Source organism: Octodon degus, unplaced genomic scaffold (assembly GCF_000260255.1).
Source record: "Octodon degus isolate 3935 unplaced genomic scaffold, OctDeg1.0 scaffold00043, whole genome shotgun sequence".
Classification (NCBI taxonomy): Eukaryota; Metazoa; Chordata; class Mammalia; order Rodentia; family Octodontidae; genus Octodon; species Octodon degus.
Window position 1 is genome coordinate 10,748,389 of NW_004524619.1, and position 14,531 is coordinate 10,762,919.

General features: G+C 40.8%; 2 protein-coding genes across 18 annotated transcripts in view; one reads left to right on the forward strand and one right to left on the reverse strand.

Moving 5' to 3' along the window:
* Pbrm1 (polybromo 1) overlaps window positions 1–14,531 on the forward strand; it is a 171,546-nt gene that overhangs the window by 137,118 nt on the left and 19,897 nt on the right. For all 17 annotated transcript variants that reach the window (XM_023715655.1, XM_023715657.1, XM_023715665.1 and 14 more), the window contains one exon: window positions 4,708–4,891. In XM_023715655.1, the coding sequence (XP_023571423.1) occupies window positions 4,708–4,891 (184 nt within the window). The remainder of the gene's footprint in view (window positions 1–4,707; window positions 4,892–14,531) is intronic.
* On the reverse strand, window positions 6,994–7,754 carry LOC105742236 (coiled-coil-helix-coiled-coil-helix domain-containing protein 7). Its single transcript, XM_012514831.2, has 2 exons — window positions 7,368–7,754; window positions 6,994–7,171 (listed from the first exon to the last, which is right to left on the reverse strand). The coding sequence occupies exon 1, from the start codon at window positions 7,668–7,670 to the stop codon at window positions 7,413–7,415; it is 258 nt and encodes an 85-aa protein (XP_012370285.1). The 5' UTR covers window positions 7,671–7,754; the 3' UTR covers window positions 6,994–7,171; window positions 7,368–7,412.

Here is a 14,531-nt window from a genome sequence, read left to right on the forward strand (position 1 = left end):
AAAAAAAAAATATTTAAATGCTGGCTATGTAGCTCAATGGCACAAGTGCCTGCCTGGCAAGTGCAAGGTCCTGAGTTCAATTCCCAGTACCAGAAAAAAAAAAAAAAAAAAGACAAAGATGTATTACAGTTACTTTGAAATGAGAAGAAAATGTTCAAATGAGAAGAGGAACTAGGGTGAGGGGATGTAGAAAGAAGGAAAGGGAAAAAGGAGAAAAATGAAAACAAAGCTTTAAAAGCTGGACATGGAGCCTGCCAAATAGCTCAGATTAAAGTACCTGCAAGCAGGCCCAGGAGCTGGTGGTTCAGTCCCCAGGCCTGCTGTGCCAGCCCCACCTCCAGGGCACTCTGAGAGGGAAATTGAGACTGGGCGTGGTGGTACATCCCTGTAATCCCAGCACTGTAAACAGGCAGATCACTAGGAGTTCGATCTAGTAGTGACACCCTGAACACCCTATACACTTTTCCTTAAAATAAAAAATAAAAAGGCTGGACATGGTGGCACACACCTGTAAGTGGGAGGCTGAGGTTGGAGGATCATTGTCAATTGGAGACCAGCCTGGGCTACAGTGCCAGCCTGAACTGCATAGCAAGACCCTGTCTCAAAAAAAAAGAGGAGGGGGGGGAGGAAGAGGATGAGATGCAAGAAAAGAAAGGATTGATGGAATTCTGCTATATAAAAATTGAAAATTTCTACATGATGAAAACTGGAGAAAGCAAATGACAACTCTGAAAAAATATTTGCAGTATGTATTATAAATACAGATCAATTTTTCTTCATATAGGAATAACTCCTAAAAAGCAGTTACAAAAAGTCCACTTTTTTTTTTTTTAAGCAGTATCAGGGATTGAACTCAGGCCCTTATGCTTGCCAGGAAGCACTTATTCCACTCAGCCATCTCCCCAGCAGAAGTCCGCTTCTAACAGACAACTGAACAGAGAACAGAAAGAAATTACCAACAGTTATTAAATGAAAATATGTCCAACCTTAGTATAGTGCTCATGTTTCCAAACCTCCAGCCTTACACAGCTAGTAAGTAATGCAGCCCCACAGGAGTGTGTGTGTGTGTGTGTGTGTGTGTGTGTAATTTTTTTTTTTTTACTGACTTGGTTCTAGAGACTGAACCCATAACCTTTCACTGAGCTCTACCTCCCCAGGGCCTTTTCATTTTCAGTTTTGAGGTGCGTTCCCACTAGGTCACTTAGGTTACCCAGGCTGAGTTCAAATCTTGCCTCATTCTCCTAGAGTGTAGAGAATGCAGGAGTTACTGCCAGACCTGACAAGGGCATAAACTTTAATATTATCATGTGATTTTTTTTTTTTTTTTTTTTTTTTTTAACACTCAATTTCACAGTGCTCAAGTTGCATGCCGGAGAGATAGCTCAGTGAAATAAGCATCTGCCTGGGAAGTGCAAGGTCCTAAGTTCAATCCTCAGTACTAAAAAAAAAAAAAAAAAATTATCTCAAGTAGAAACTGCATAGGTAACAATGAAATGATGTGTAGGGGAGAGCACAGTACAGTGTTAACTCCACTGCCTGTGCCCACTGTATATAGAGTCGGCTGAGTAGAAAGCTACATTCACCAGACATAACATGCTTTTGTGAGACTTGGCAAGTACAATACAGTGATTACTTATAGTATTCTAGCCTAGCTACATGTATGTTTATGAAAACAGGGATTCATTGTTATTAAGCAGACATGCAAGGTTTTTACTTAATTATCAATCTTGAGTTCTATTTGAAAAACAGTAAGTGAAAATATAAAAAGGAGGTTCTGTTACTTGTATACTTGAACTATATTATATACAATTCCTTTTCACTCAGTGATTCCCAGGGAGGTTGGATACCTATAAAGCCAACACACACACACACACACACACACACACACACACACACACATTGTAAACTAAAACTATCCAGATGCTCTTTCTTTAAGATTACTTATCAAGGGCTGGTGAGATGGCTCAGTGGTCTAAAGCACCTACTTAGAACAAGCTTAGCAAAGCACATGGACCGCAGTTCAATCCCCCAGCACCACATGCCAGCCAGCCCCACCCCCAGGCGGGCTGAGCTGGCCACACACACACACACACACACACACACACAAATAAAATAAATTAAAAAAAAAAAAAAGATTACTTATCAAATTGTCAGAGGTCCAGACATTTGTTACTAGTTGACAGGAGCATAAGGAAGTAGTGTTTGGGGCCTGGGGAGATAGCTCAGTAGAATAAGTGCTTGCCTGGCAAACGCAGGGTCCTGAGTTCAATTCCTGGTACCACAAAAAAAAAAGAAGCAGTGTTTAGCTACTCTGCACTTACCTATGAATTAACATAACCCATAGAAAGGTAATGTGAAATGCCTATAAAAATAAAATTATATGTACATAGCCTTTCACCCAGAATTTGTACTTGTGAAAATTTAAGCTGCAGATGTATTCATCCACGTACAAGTTGTGTGTACGTTGAATTATTTATTTCAGCAATGTTTAACTTCAGTAAAAGAGCAGAAATTTGGAAATTACCTAAATATCCTCAGGAGGGAGGTATTTATTGAATAAATACAACAGTAATGCCTAAAATATATTTTGTGACAAAATTTATATTGAAATCAGGTAAATGATGTGCTACCATTTGTGAGAATCTTTACTGCAGTAAAATATACATAACAGGGGACTGGAGAGATAGCTCAGTAGAATAAGTGCCTGCCTGGCAAGCACAGGGTCCTGAGTTCAATCCCTGGTACCAGAAAAAAAAAAAAAAAAAAAAAAATACATTACATAAAATTAGTTATTTTTAAGCGTACAATTCACTGGCTTTAAGTCTGTTGACAACATTGTGCAACCATTACCACTGACTATTCTAGCACTTTTGTATCATTCCAAGTGGAAACTCTGTTAAACAGTACCTCTCTTGGGTGCCAGGGATTCAGCACAGCACCTGCCTGGCAAGGTTAAGGTCCTGAGTTCAATTCCTGGTGCTCCCCCCAAATAGCCTACCTACTTCCCACTTCCTCTTCCCCCTTATTCTACTGTGTGTCTGGATGAATTTTGCCTATTCTAAGTACTATATATAAATGGAATCATTTGGTGATTTTGCTTTTATGTCTGGTCTATTTTACTTAGCATACCGTTTTCAGGTTTCGTCAGTGTTGTAACATATTTCAGAATTGTATTCCCAGGCCGGCAAGATAGCTCAACAGACTATCTGCTTAGGTAAGCAGGAGTGGGATTCGATCCCTGGCACCACATGCCAAGCCGGCCCTGCCCTCAGGCACGCCTAGCCAGCTACCAAGATCTAGCATGGTGGCACACACCTGTAATCTCAGTGCTGAGGAGGCTGAAAACAGGAGGATCACTATGAATCAGAGCTGTGTAGTGAGACTCTGCACCAAATACATTTTTAAAAAAAGAATTTTATTCCTTACACCTGAGTAATATTCTATAGTATGCATATACCACATTTTCTCTACTGATTCATCTGTGGATAGCCATTTGGATAGTTAATACATTTTAACTATGAGTAATGCTATTAGGATTATTGGTATATAGGTGCATTTGAACCTTTGCTTTCAGTTCTTTTGGATTTATACCTAGAAGTAGGATTGCTGAGTCACACAGTAACTTTATGTTTCATTTGTACAGGGTGTGGTACTGGGGATTGAATCGCTGACCTCTCACTGAGTTACAATCCAAGCCCTTTTTAATTTTTGGGTTTTTTTTTTTGTTGTTGTTGTTGTTGTTTTAATTTTATTTGTGGGGGGGGCAGCTCAGCCCACCAGGGGGCAGGGCTGGCTGGCATGTGGTGCTGGGGGATTGAACCGCGGTCCCTGTGCTTTGCTAAGCTTGTTCTAAGTAGGTGCTTTAGACCACTGAGCCATCTCATCAGCACCCTTTTTAATTTTGATAAAGTCTAGTAGAGCTTTCTTTTCTTGTGTGGTTTTGGGTGCTCTATTAGTGTCAGTGTCTAAGAAACCATTACTTAACTAAGATCACAAAGATACACACCTGGCTTTTCTTCTACTAGTTGTCACATTTAGGTATTTGATCCATTCTTGGCTTTTTTTCTTTTTTCTTTTTTTTTTATATGGTGTGAGGAAAAAAATCCAACTTCATTCTTTTGTATGTGAAAAGTTCTACCATCTGTTGAAGAAATTATTCTTGGGCCGGGGAGATGACTCAATAGAATAAGTGCAAGGGTCTGAGTTCAATCTCTGGTTCCAACAAAAAAAAAAAAGAAAAGAAATTGTTCTTCATTGAACTATGTTGGCACCCTTGTTAAAAAATGTGGAACTGGTTGCGATAGTGAACATCTATAATCCCAGCACAGTGAGAGGTTGAGGTAGGACTATTCCAAGTTTGAGACTACCTTCAAGAGCTTAATGACACCCTGTCTCAAAATTTAAAAAGCAACAAAGAGAAAACCAGTTTCAGAGGGACTGAGGAGGTAGCTCTGTGATAAGAGTACATGCCTAGTGAACATAGGCCCTGGATTCAGTCTCTGGCACTGAAAATATATCAATTCCTTCCCCCTCAAGAAGGCCCATTTGTATGAGTCTATACCTAAACTTTTAATTCTGTTATATATTGATCTGCAAAATCTATCCTTATACCAATATGTATCTTTATTTTATAATCATATGAATGTGTTAATTAAAAACTATGACTACAATTTATTCCTTTCATTTCTCTCCAACTTGCATTTTCAGGAAAGTGTGCTGTGTTGTCATTCAAGGATTTCCTGTCCTGCAGGCCAACTGAAATACCAGAAAATGACATTATGCTTTGTGAGAGCCGCTACAATGAGAGTGACAAGCAGATGAAGAAATTCAAGGGACTGAAGAGGTTTTCACTCTCTGCTAAAGTGGTAGATGATGAAATTTACTACTTCAGGTAAAGCTTGGAAACCTAAGAGCAGTTAAGCTAACAGCAAACTAGCATAGCCCAGTGTTTTGAATTCTTTTATGAGATCCTAAACTAGAGAATTTTACATTTCAAAAAAAATAATAATTCAGCTAAAGATAAAAGAAAATCTCCATAATCTGCTAGGATTGGGGGCTGCTCTAATAGTGCTCGTGGTTCAGAACAGTGATAATGAACATTTTAGAGCTTTCAGTGATAGAAACAGCCTGCTTGGCATGCATGCCATAGGTTCCTGACCCACTGGCTTAGACTCTGATAATGCTGGGTTCTTGTTCATATCCTGTCAAGAGATTGCTCAATTCCACAGATGATGAAAACACCTTTTGTCTTATACAAGCAAATAGGATCTGGTTTTGGATCCAACACTCCTGTTCATATTCAGCAGAATTCTTTAAAAACAAGCTTCTCAGGGCCAGGAGCCAGGGGTTTGATCCCCTGGCCTGCCGGTCCAGCCCTGCCCCCAGGGCGTGCTGAGACAGCAATTGAGACTGGGCGTGTTGGTGCATGACTGTAATCCCAGCTCTTGTGAGACTGAACAGGAGGATCTCTATGAGTCCAATCTAGTAGTGAGACTCTGAACACCCTGTCAACCCTTCCCTAAAATACAAAAAATAAATAAATAAAAACAAGCTTATGTAAATATAAATAGATTTTTTAAATTTTTTTAATTAGTATAATACAAAATGATTATACATTCCTCGTAGGGAGTTAGATATATAATAACACATCTTAATTCTCTTTTCATGCTGTTCCTCTGCTCTCCCTCCCTCTTCCATCTATCTCTTGTTTCACTTCTCTTTTGCAGATCTCCTTACTGCCTATTATCTTTTATTTTATTCTTCATTTGTATTTTCCTTCTTATAAGAAAAACCATGCAATGTTTAATTTTGTCTCTCTGATTTATTTCACTTAATATTATGGTCTAAAGGTACATCCATTTTCCTGCAAATGACTCAAGTTAATTTCTCTTTGTGGCAGAGTAGTGCATCATTGTATACAAGTATTACGCTTGCTGTATCCATTCATCTGTTAATGGTCATATAGGCTGCTTCCAAGATTTAGCTAGTATGAATTGTGCTGTTACAAATACAGGTATCACTATTATATGTCTTCAGCTCTTTGGAGGAGATACCTAGAAGGAAACCAGCTTGATCAAATGAAATTTCTACTTCTAGGTTTGCAAGGAATCTCCACACTGACTTCCATAGTGGTTATACTCATTTACATTCTCCCCCACAGCCTTGTCAGCTTTTGTTATTATCTGATTTCTTTTTTTTGTTTGTTTCTAAAATACATTAACTTTTATTGAAAGATGTATCCTTACAAACTTGTGTAAATAACCTTGACTTTCAAAGGCAGTGGGCATTAAAAAAAAAAACAAAACCACAGTTCACCTCACCATGCTGCGGTATCATTTTGGCATCATAAAACATAGCTCAGCCCTAGTCTCCGGCCAGGACTGGATTCTCCTAATGTCTCTCACGGGCTTTCCGGTCCATGTCATCCTGCAAACAGAAACCCACTTCCAAGGGGATTCATTTTCTTCTATTACCATGGCTCAAGAACTGAGGGTTCAGGTTATGCTGAATTCGCAGATTCTCAGCCCAGAATTCTGTCCCTAAGCCTTTCCTTAAACACCACCAATTCTTTTTCACATCATCATTTTGGCCAATCTTTCCACATCCATTTCTCTCCTGATGAGTACATTAAACCTAGTCAAACAAATGTAAGTGGCACAAATACAGAGATGCGAGAGTTGTGATGGTGCCCACCACTCACCTACCCACAACTGACCACCCCAGGTGCTGGTGCCGGGCACTGGGCCATGGGCCTTCGCACCTACCCACAGCCCAGGCCTATTTTTTAAATTTTCAGGCAGTATCTCACAAGTCAAAGTTTCAAGGCTGAGCTTGAACTCATACACCTTCTGTTTCAAGCTCCCAGAGCGCCAGGATCCACTTACACACCCGGTAGAAGCGTGGGATGCTGCAAACGTGGCTCCCGGTCTCCTGGCATGCAGGTGCTCACAATTCCTTCCCGTACAGTCAGTGCTCCCTTTCCACCCAACATTTTTCCATTTTGGGGGCCTGCCATCCTTTAATACTCCCTGGCCTCTAGGGTTAGCACAGCAATGACACAAGAGCTTGACAGCAGGGAGATCCCATGGACAAACAGCAAACTGAATTGTCTACTTATAATCCATTTGGGTGAGGCCAGTCCAGCCTTAAAAAGATGAATCACTAATAAAAAATATTGGGGCTGGTGAGATGGCTCAGTAGTCTAAAGCACCTACTTAGAACAAGCTTAACAAAGCAAAGGGACCGCGGTTCAATCCCCCAGCACCACATGCCAGCCAGCCCTGCCCCCTGGTGGGCTGAGCTGGCCACACACACATACACACACACACACACACCACACAAAATAAATAAATAAATTTAAAAAAAAAATATTCACCTGCTTCTACTTATACAATCAATTTTAATGCAAACATTCAGTAGGGCATCGTTCCCATCGCTCCCAAGATTTCAGCTCTCTCTGTGGCTGTAGGCATAACGGGCTTTACTCCATTCTGTCTTCTTTCGACCATGATAGAATTCCAGAATCGCCGGCAGTTTTTGTACTTCAAGAAGTAGCTGGAGCACTGTTCCCTGTTGTAGTTGTTTTCATCCATACATCTGGTGGAAGCATCAGACTCTGACAAGCAAGGATTTGTGTCAGGATCTCTGAGTCGCTTGATCACCAGAGGCATCCTAAGTCTTCTTACTCGGGCGGACGCCGCGCTCGCGCCCAAGCAGCCTCTAGCTCCAAACACGTCAATAACTCACGCAGCAGGACCTTATCTGATTTCTTGATGATGGCCATTTTTTCTGGAGAATCTCAATGTTGTTTTAATTTGCATTTCCTTAGTGACCAAAGATGTTGAACATTTTTCATGTATTTATTAACCATTGGTAATTTTTCTGAAAAGTATCTCTTCATTTTAGTTGCTAATTTTTTGATTATGGTTTTGTGTGTGTGTGTGTGTGTGTTTAAGACAGGGTCTTGCTATGCAGTTCAGCCTGGCCTTGAGCTCACTTTGTAGCCCAGGCTGGTCTTAAACTCACAGCAATCCTCCTGCCTTTGCCTCCTGAATGCTAGGATTACAGGCCAGCACCACCACACCCAGCTTGGTTTTTTTTTTTTATTCTATTGGGTTACATTGTGTTGCATTTTGTTTGTATCTCACTCTGTAGCCCAGGCTGGATGTGAACTCAGTGATCTTAGTGTCTCAGCATCACAAGTGCCGAGATCATAGATGTGTACCATCACACACAGCAGGAACAGCAAATTTTTTGAGTTCTTTATATATATTGTGGGTATTAGCCTTCTGAAGAGTAAGTGACAGATTTTTTTTTTCCTGTTCCATTGTGTCTTCACTGTTTGTTTCCTTTGCTGTGCAAAAGCTTTTGAATTTGATATGTTTGATCACACTTTTTGATTCTTGTATTTCTTCTGCAATTTGGGTTCTATTCAGTAAGTCTCTGTCATCTAGGCCTGTGTCTTCAATAGTTTTAGCTATTGTATCTTCTAGCAGATTATTTCTGTTTTAATATTTACATCTTTGATTCATTTTGATTTTAGTTTAATACATGCCGAGAGATAGGGGTCTAGATTCAGTATTCTGCATATGAATAGTTCGACCAACACCATTTGCTAAACAGGCTATCTTTTCTTCAGTATATTATGTTGGCTCCTTTGTCATAGATGTACCTTGGGTTGTTTCTGTGTCCTTTATTATATTCCATTGGTCCACACGTTTGTTTTTGTGCCTGTCTCATGCGATACTTTTATCATTATAGTTTTGTAATATAACTTGAAGTCCAGGGTTGTGATGCTTTTCACTTTGCTCTTACTGCCCAGGATTGCTGTTGCAGTTACTGTCTCACTACTAGGATAAAATATCCAACGTCCACAAGTTAAAGGATGAGACCTTTATTGTGGTTCATAGTTTGTAGAGGTTTCAAACCATAGTCAGCTGGTTCCAAGGCAGGGCAGCATGACAGGGGCATGGCAGGTAGGATGCTAAGAGAGATCAAGGGAGAAGAAGCAATATAGATCCTTCTAGGCCATACCCACAGTGACCCACCTCTTCCCACCAGGTTTCACCTTCTGATACCACACCCAGCTATAAACCCATCAGTGGCGTAACCAAGTGTCATATACCCATAATACACATGATCAGACACATTCATGATCCCTTCACCTCTTGAAAGCTCCATGTAAAAAAAAAAAAAGAAAGCTCCATGTATGAGTCCATGAGCCTTTGGTGGAGACACCTAGATACAAACCATAATGTTCTACCCCTGGGCCCCAAAAGATTCATGTACATCCCTTTGTACAAAATATGTTTGATACATTTCTAAGAGTCACCAAAGTCCCAACAGTTTCAGCAAAGACTTCTCTGAAATTTAAGGCAAACTCTTAGCTTCAAGCACCTAGACAAATAAAAGTTAAATACTTCCAACATACAGTGGCACAGGGTAAATATTCCTATTCCAAAAGGAAGTAAAGGAACGGGACTGAAATAAAACCAAAATCCAGCAGCGCAAACATTAAATCTTAGCTGGATGTGGTGGTGCATGCCTGTAATCCCAGCACTTGGGAGGCTGAGGCAGGAGTATTGTTGAGAGTTTGAGACCAGTCTGGCTATACAGTGAGCTCAAGGCTAATTTGAACTGCATAGTGAGAACCCTGTCTCAAAAAGCTAAAAAAAAAAAAAAAAAAAATTAAATCTTACGTTTCTGTGTCCATCACCCAGCATAATATGTAGATTTCTGCTTGGATGGCTCTTCTGCAGCACAGTCAGTGCCCTCATGGCCTCTCTCCTGGGCTGGCATTGCTCACTCCTCATAGCTTTCCTTAGACAGTCCATATTCCTGGCTTTTCCAACATCTTGGGATCTGCATTTCACACTGGCTTCACACTCACAGCTTTGTGAATTGCCTGTTCAGGAACACAGTGCCTGGCCTCCCAAGCCTTTTACTGAAATCTGAATAGAAGCCTTTTTGAGACCACAACTCTTTTTTTTTTTTCTCTTGTATTTTGTGCAGGGTCTCACTATGCAGCTCAGACTTGTAGTGATCCTCCTGTTTTCAGGCCTCCCAGGGCTGGGATTACAGGTGTGCACCACCACGCACAGACTCAGTTGCCAGCTTAGCACACCCAGAGGCAAGACCAGCACAGCATGTGGTGCCAGGGATCAAACCCGTCTCTGTGCTTGCCTAAGCAAGTGCTTAGTCTGCTGAGCTATCTCACTGGCCTTTAAGCCTACAACTCTTTAATTCTGCCTGTACCTAAAGCCAGGATCATATAAATGACACTACTGTCTGCCACAAGCTGCAGTAGTAGCTGTCTTCTTTTGTATCTTGCTGGTAGTTGCAGAGGCCTTCGAGTTCCTGGATGGCTGAACAAGGTAAACTCAATTTGGAGAATATATTCCCAATTTGTAGGCTTCTGCTATTTTAGTGTCCTGGGGTCTTCTTCTCAAAGCAAAGTTTTTTACCATTGCAGTCTTGAGCCTGCAAAAGATAAGAGAATTGCCGGTTCTTGTGATGCCCTAATCATTTCAGACCAAGTTACTCTCTGCTCTGCCCTGCCCTGCCCTGCCCTGCCCTGCCCTGGTCTGGTCTGGTCTGCCTGCCTGCCTGCCTGCCTGCCTGCCTGCCTGCCTGTCTGTCTGTCTGTCTTTATTTTTTGAGGCAAGGTCCTGCTATGTAGCCCAAGCCGGCCTTGAACTCACAGCAATCCTTCTGCCTCAGGCTCCAAAGTGCTGGGATTACATGCATAGGCCACCACACACTGCTCTGCTCCAACCTTGTAGGCTGCAGTTTAATGGAGCTTCCTTTCTGTCTAGAGTCAAAACATTTTAAGTCATACTTCTGAACTCTTTGATATTTTTTTTTAATATTTATTTATTTATTGTGTGTGTGTGTGGCCAGCTCAGCCCACCAGGGGGCAGGGCTGGCTGGCATGTGGTGCTGGGGCATTGAACTGCGGTCCCTGTGCTTTGCTTAGCTTAGCTTGTTCTAAGTAGGTGCTTTAGACCACTGAGCCATCTCACCAGCCCCCCCCCATGAACTCTTTGATTTTGATTCTCCAAGTCCAGCTGTTTGAAGGCTCCAAACAAATGTATTAATTATTGTAACTGTTCTACTAATCTGTTTTGAAACTGTCTCATTGCTGCTTCTTTCTCAGTAAAATCAACATTAAAAATATGAAGGTTCCAAACAGTTTCCATGCCATCAACACATTAGACTGCCTTGAAATTTCTTCTGCCAGATTGATTCATCCATCACCCTTAATCTCATTCTCTTGTGGTCTCAAAACATGCAAAAATACAAATTTGTCATGGAACTATATTTCTCCACAAAAAAAAAATTTTTAATGGTAGCAACATTTGTTGTTATTGTTGTTTTATTTGGCATAGAGTCTTGCTATGCAGCTCAGACTTGTAGTGATTCACCTATCTCAGCCTCCCAAGCACTGGGATTACAGGTGTGTGCCACCAGTGCTGGGCCGATGCGGCACGTGGTACTGGGAATCAAACCCGGGACCTTGCGCTTGCCCAGCAAGTGCTTAGACCACTGAGCTATCTCCCCAGTTGCAATGTTTTATTAAGGATAGGAAAAGAAACAAGCTCTGCAGAGCATGGTCAGGCCAAATAAGAGTTGGAAAAGAAGTAACATCCTATAGCATGAGAGTAGATCACCATGAAAGAGACTACACAGTGACCTCTTCATCAAGTGTTTGTTTGTTTATTTTGATACCAGGTCTCACTACACAGTTCAGACTCATAGTGATCCTCCTGTCTCAGTCTCCGTACTGCTGGCATTATAGGTGTGCACTACCATTCTGGGTTCTGGGCCAGCATGGCATGCCCAGGGTTCCCTGGCCAGCATGACACGTGGCACCAGGGACCAAACCCAGGACCCTGCCCTTGCCAGGCAGGCACTTATGCCACCAAGCTATCTTCCCAGCCCCTCTTTATCGTTTTTAAAGATAATTTTACAGAATTTATCACTCTGGGAAGTTTTTTCTTTTTCTTTTTTTTCTTTTGTAGAACCGAGGGTTGAACTCAGGCCCTTGTGCTTGCTAGGCAAGTGCTTATTCTACTGAGCCATCTCCTCAGCCCCAGAAGCTTTTTTTTTTTTTTTTTTTTAAATAGGGATTGGAACACTTTGCTCTGAGTTCTCCTAACTTAAGGTTTTTGTGGAGAAGTCTACTTAATTCTAATGGATTTACCTTTATAGGTGATTCATTGCATTCTCTGCTTTTAAGATTCTGTCCTTATATTAATTAGACTTCTGGGATTTTGACTATGATATGTCCTAGAGAGTTTTTTTATGATTGTGGTTGTTTGGGATTCTGTATGCCTGTATTGTTTATGTGTTAATTCCTTCCCCATATTCAAAAAGTTTTTGCTATGATTTCTCTAAATAGAATTTTTGTGCTATTTGTTCTGTCTTCAGGTTTTTCTGATTCCTATAAATCTTAGTCTTGTTTTGTGTAGCAGCTATTGGATCCATTTTTTTATGTTCTCTTGTTGTCTTTAAGGTCTCTCAGAGTAAGGTGTCTCAGTAGTCACCAATATCAGCCCTGTCTTCTAGCGCTGATACTCTGCCATCTCATTGGTCACTTCTCAGGTGCTTGTTAGTCTGCTATCCCACTGGTCCTCATTGGTCACTTCTGCAGCCCATATTTTAGTAGAATTTTTAATCTTATGGATTTATTTGGTAACATTTTATGGACTGTAATTCTTTGTTAAATTGGTCATTCATGTTATTATCATTTTGTTTAGTTCATTAGCTGTGTATCAGTGGGGAGATTTTGTAGCTAGTATGGAAACTTATTTAGTTGGTGTCTTGCTTTTCTCATTACTGAGAGAAAATACCTGACACACCAAGTTATTGGAGAAAAGGTTTATTTCACCTCATACTTTGTAGAGGTTTCAGTCCATAATCAGCTGGTTCCAAGGCAGGGTGGCACATGGTAGAGGAGAAACAGTCCATTGGAGAGAAAAAAAGTGACAACAAGCCCTCTTTCTGTCTCTTAAATTTCATCCGGGCTACTCACCCTTATATGCACATTCTTTTGTTGGGCTGGCCTTGTGCTCATTTTTGTAGTTCCCAAGCTGGTCTTAAACCTGCAGCGATCCTCCTATCTCAACCTCCCAAGTGCTGGGATTACAGGCACCCAGTTCTATATGCACATTCTTTTTTTTTTTTTTTTTTTTTTTTTTCTGTTTTGCAAGCAAATGACAGAACCAGTATACCAGCTTTTATAAACCTAAGCTTAACTTTACACATTTAAACAGTTGTCAAGGGGCCGGGGATTTGTCTCAGTGGTAGAATGCTTGCCTAGCAAGCTGGAAGCCCTGGGTTTGGTCCTCGGCACCAAAAACAAAAATAAACCTCCCCTAAACAGTTGTCAAAACTTTACTAAGTTGCCAGCATCCATGCACAACTAAAAAACATCCTTAAATTTGTATTGAGCCAGAAATGTATTGCCATTAATGCATATCTTTCATTACTAAATACTGAACAAAATGGAAGTTGTTTCTGTGGAGGACTTGTCCTGGCAGTGTTAGCTTCACAGCAGGTGGACACTACCTGGCTCACATTTCAAACACAACAGAAAGCAGATCCATGCTGGTGTTAGAGTGCGGTCTTGTCCTTGCACTACGCAAGAGTCAAGGCTTTCCATGGATCACATATAATAAAAAGCAAAGTGTATATGCACAGTCTTACCTAGCATTGCCCCATAAATCAATCTCAGCCTCACGCTGTGATTTTTGTTATTGTTTTGAAATTTTCTTTTTTATATTTTTTACAGAGAATGAACAATAGTAAAAGAGAAAAAGCCTGGGCATAAGTGCCCGCCTAGCAAGAGCAGGGTCTTGAGTTTGATTTCTGGTACTGAAAAGACAAAGGTGACTAAAGTGTAAAAGAGGAAAAAAGAGAAAACACCGGAAACGATACAGAATCTCACTAAACAAAAACGATAATTCAACAGTGGTTATTATATTGCATATTGCTATCTTCAAATTAGTTCAGATTACCAGATATAAACATAAAAATTGGTCAAAAAATTAAGCATTAACTGTTCCTTTCAATAGACAAGCAGAAACCAGCAGTACAGTTATCTAAGTTACCCTGGGTGTATTTCTTTTTCCTTTCCTTTCTCCTTTCCCTTATCCCAATTGTTCGTTTCTTTTGAATGGTTTCTTTCCCTTTCACAGTATCTATTGTACCTTTTAGATCTAATTTATTCTTTCAGGTTCTTACATTCGGGAGACAACCAGCCTCACATTCTTGATCCCAGTAGTGCACACCCTAGGTCCAGCCACCTCCAACGAGTTCCACTGATGACTTCATGAGGCCTTGGGGAACATCTAGATATAAGCCATAACAGTTGCTATCTGCTTTTTAGTGAAGCTTGGTGGATGATTACAGGCCTTTGCCTCTGTCCCAAGATCCAACCACCTCTGCTAATTGGGCAGGGAACTGTTATAGGTAGTTCCTTTAGAAATGGCTCACCAATTAAAAGTATTTGAGGTCCTTCTTGCTTCAAA

What these genes read in the sequence shown, in the direction of transcription:
- LOC105742236 (XM_012514831.2), bottom strand. Translation starts at nt 7,670, where the DNA reads ATGCCTCTGGTGATCAAGCGACTCAGAGATCCTGACACAAATCCTTGC.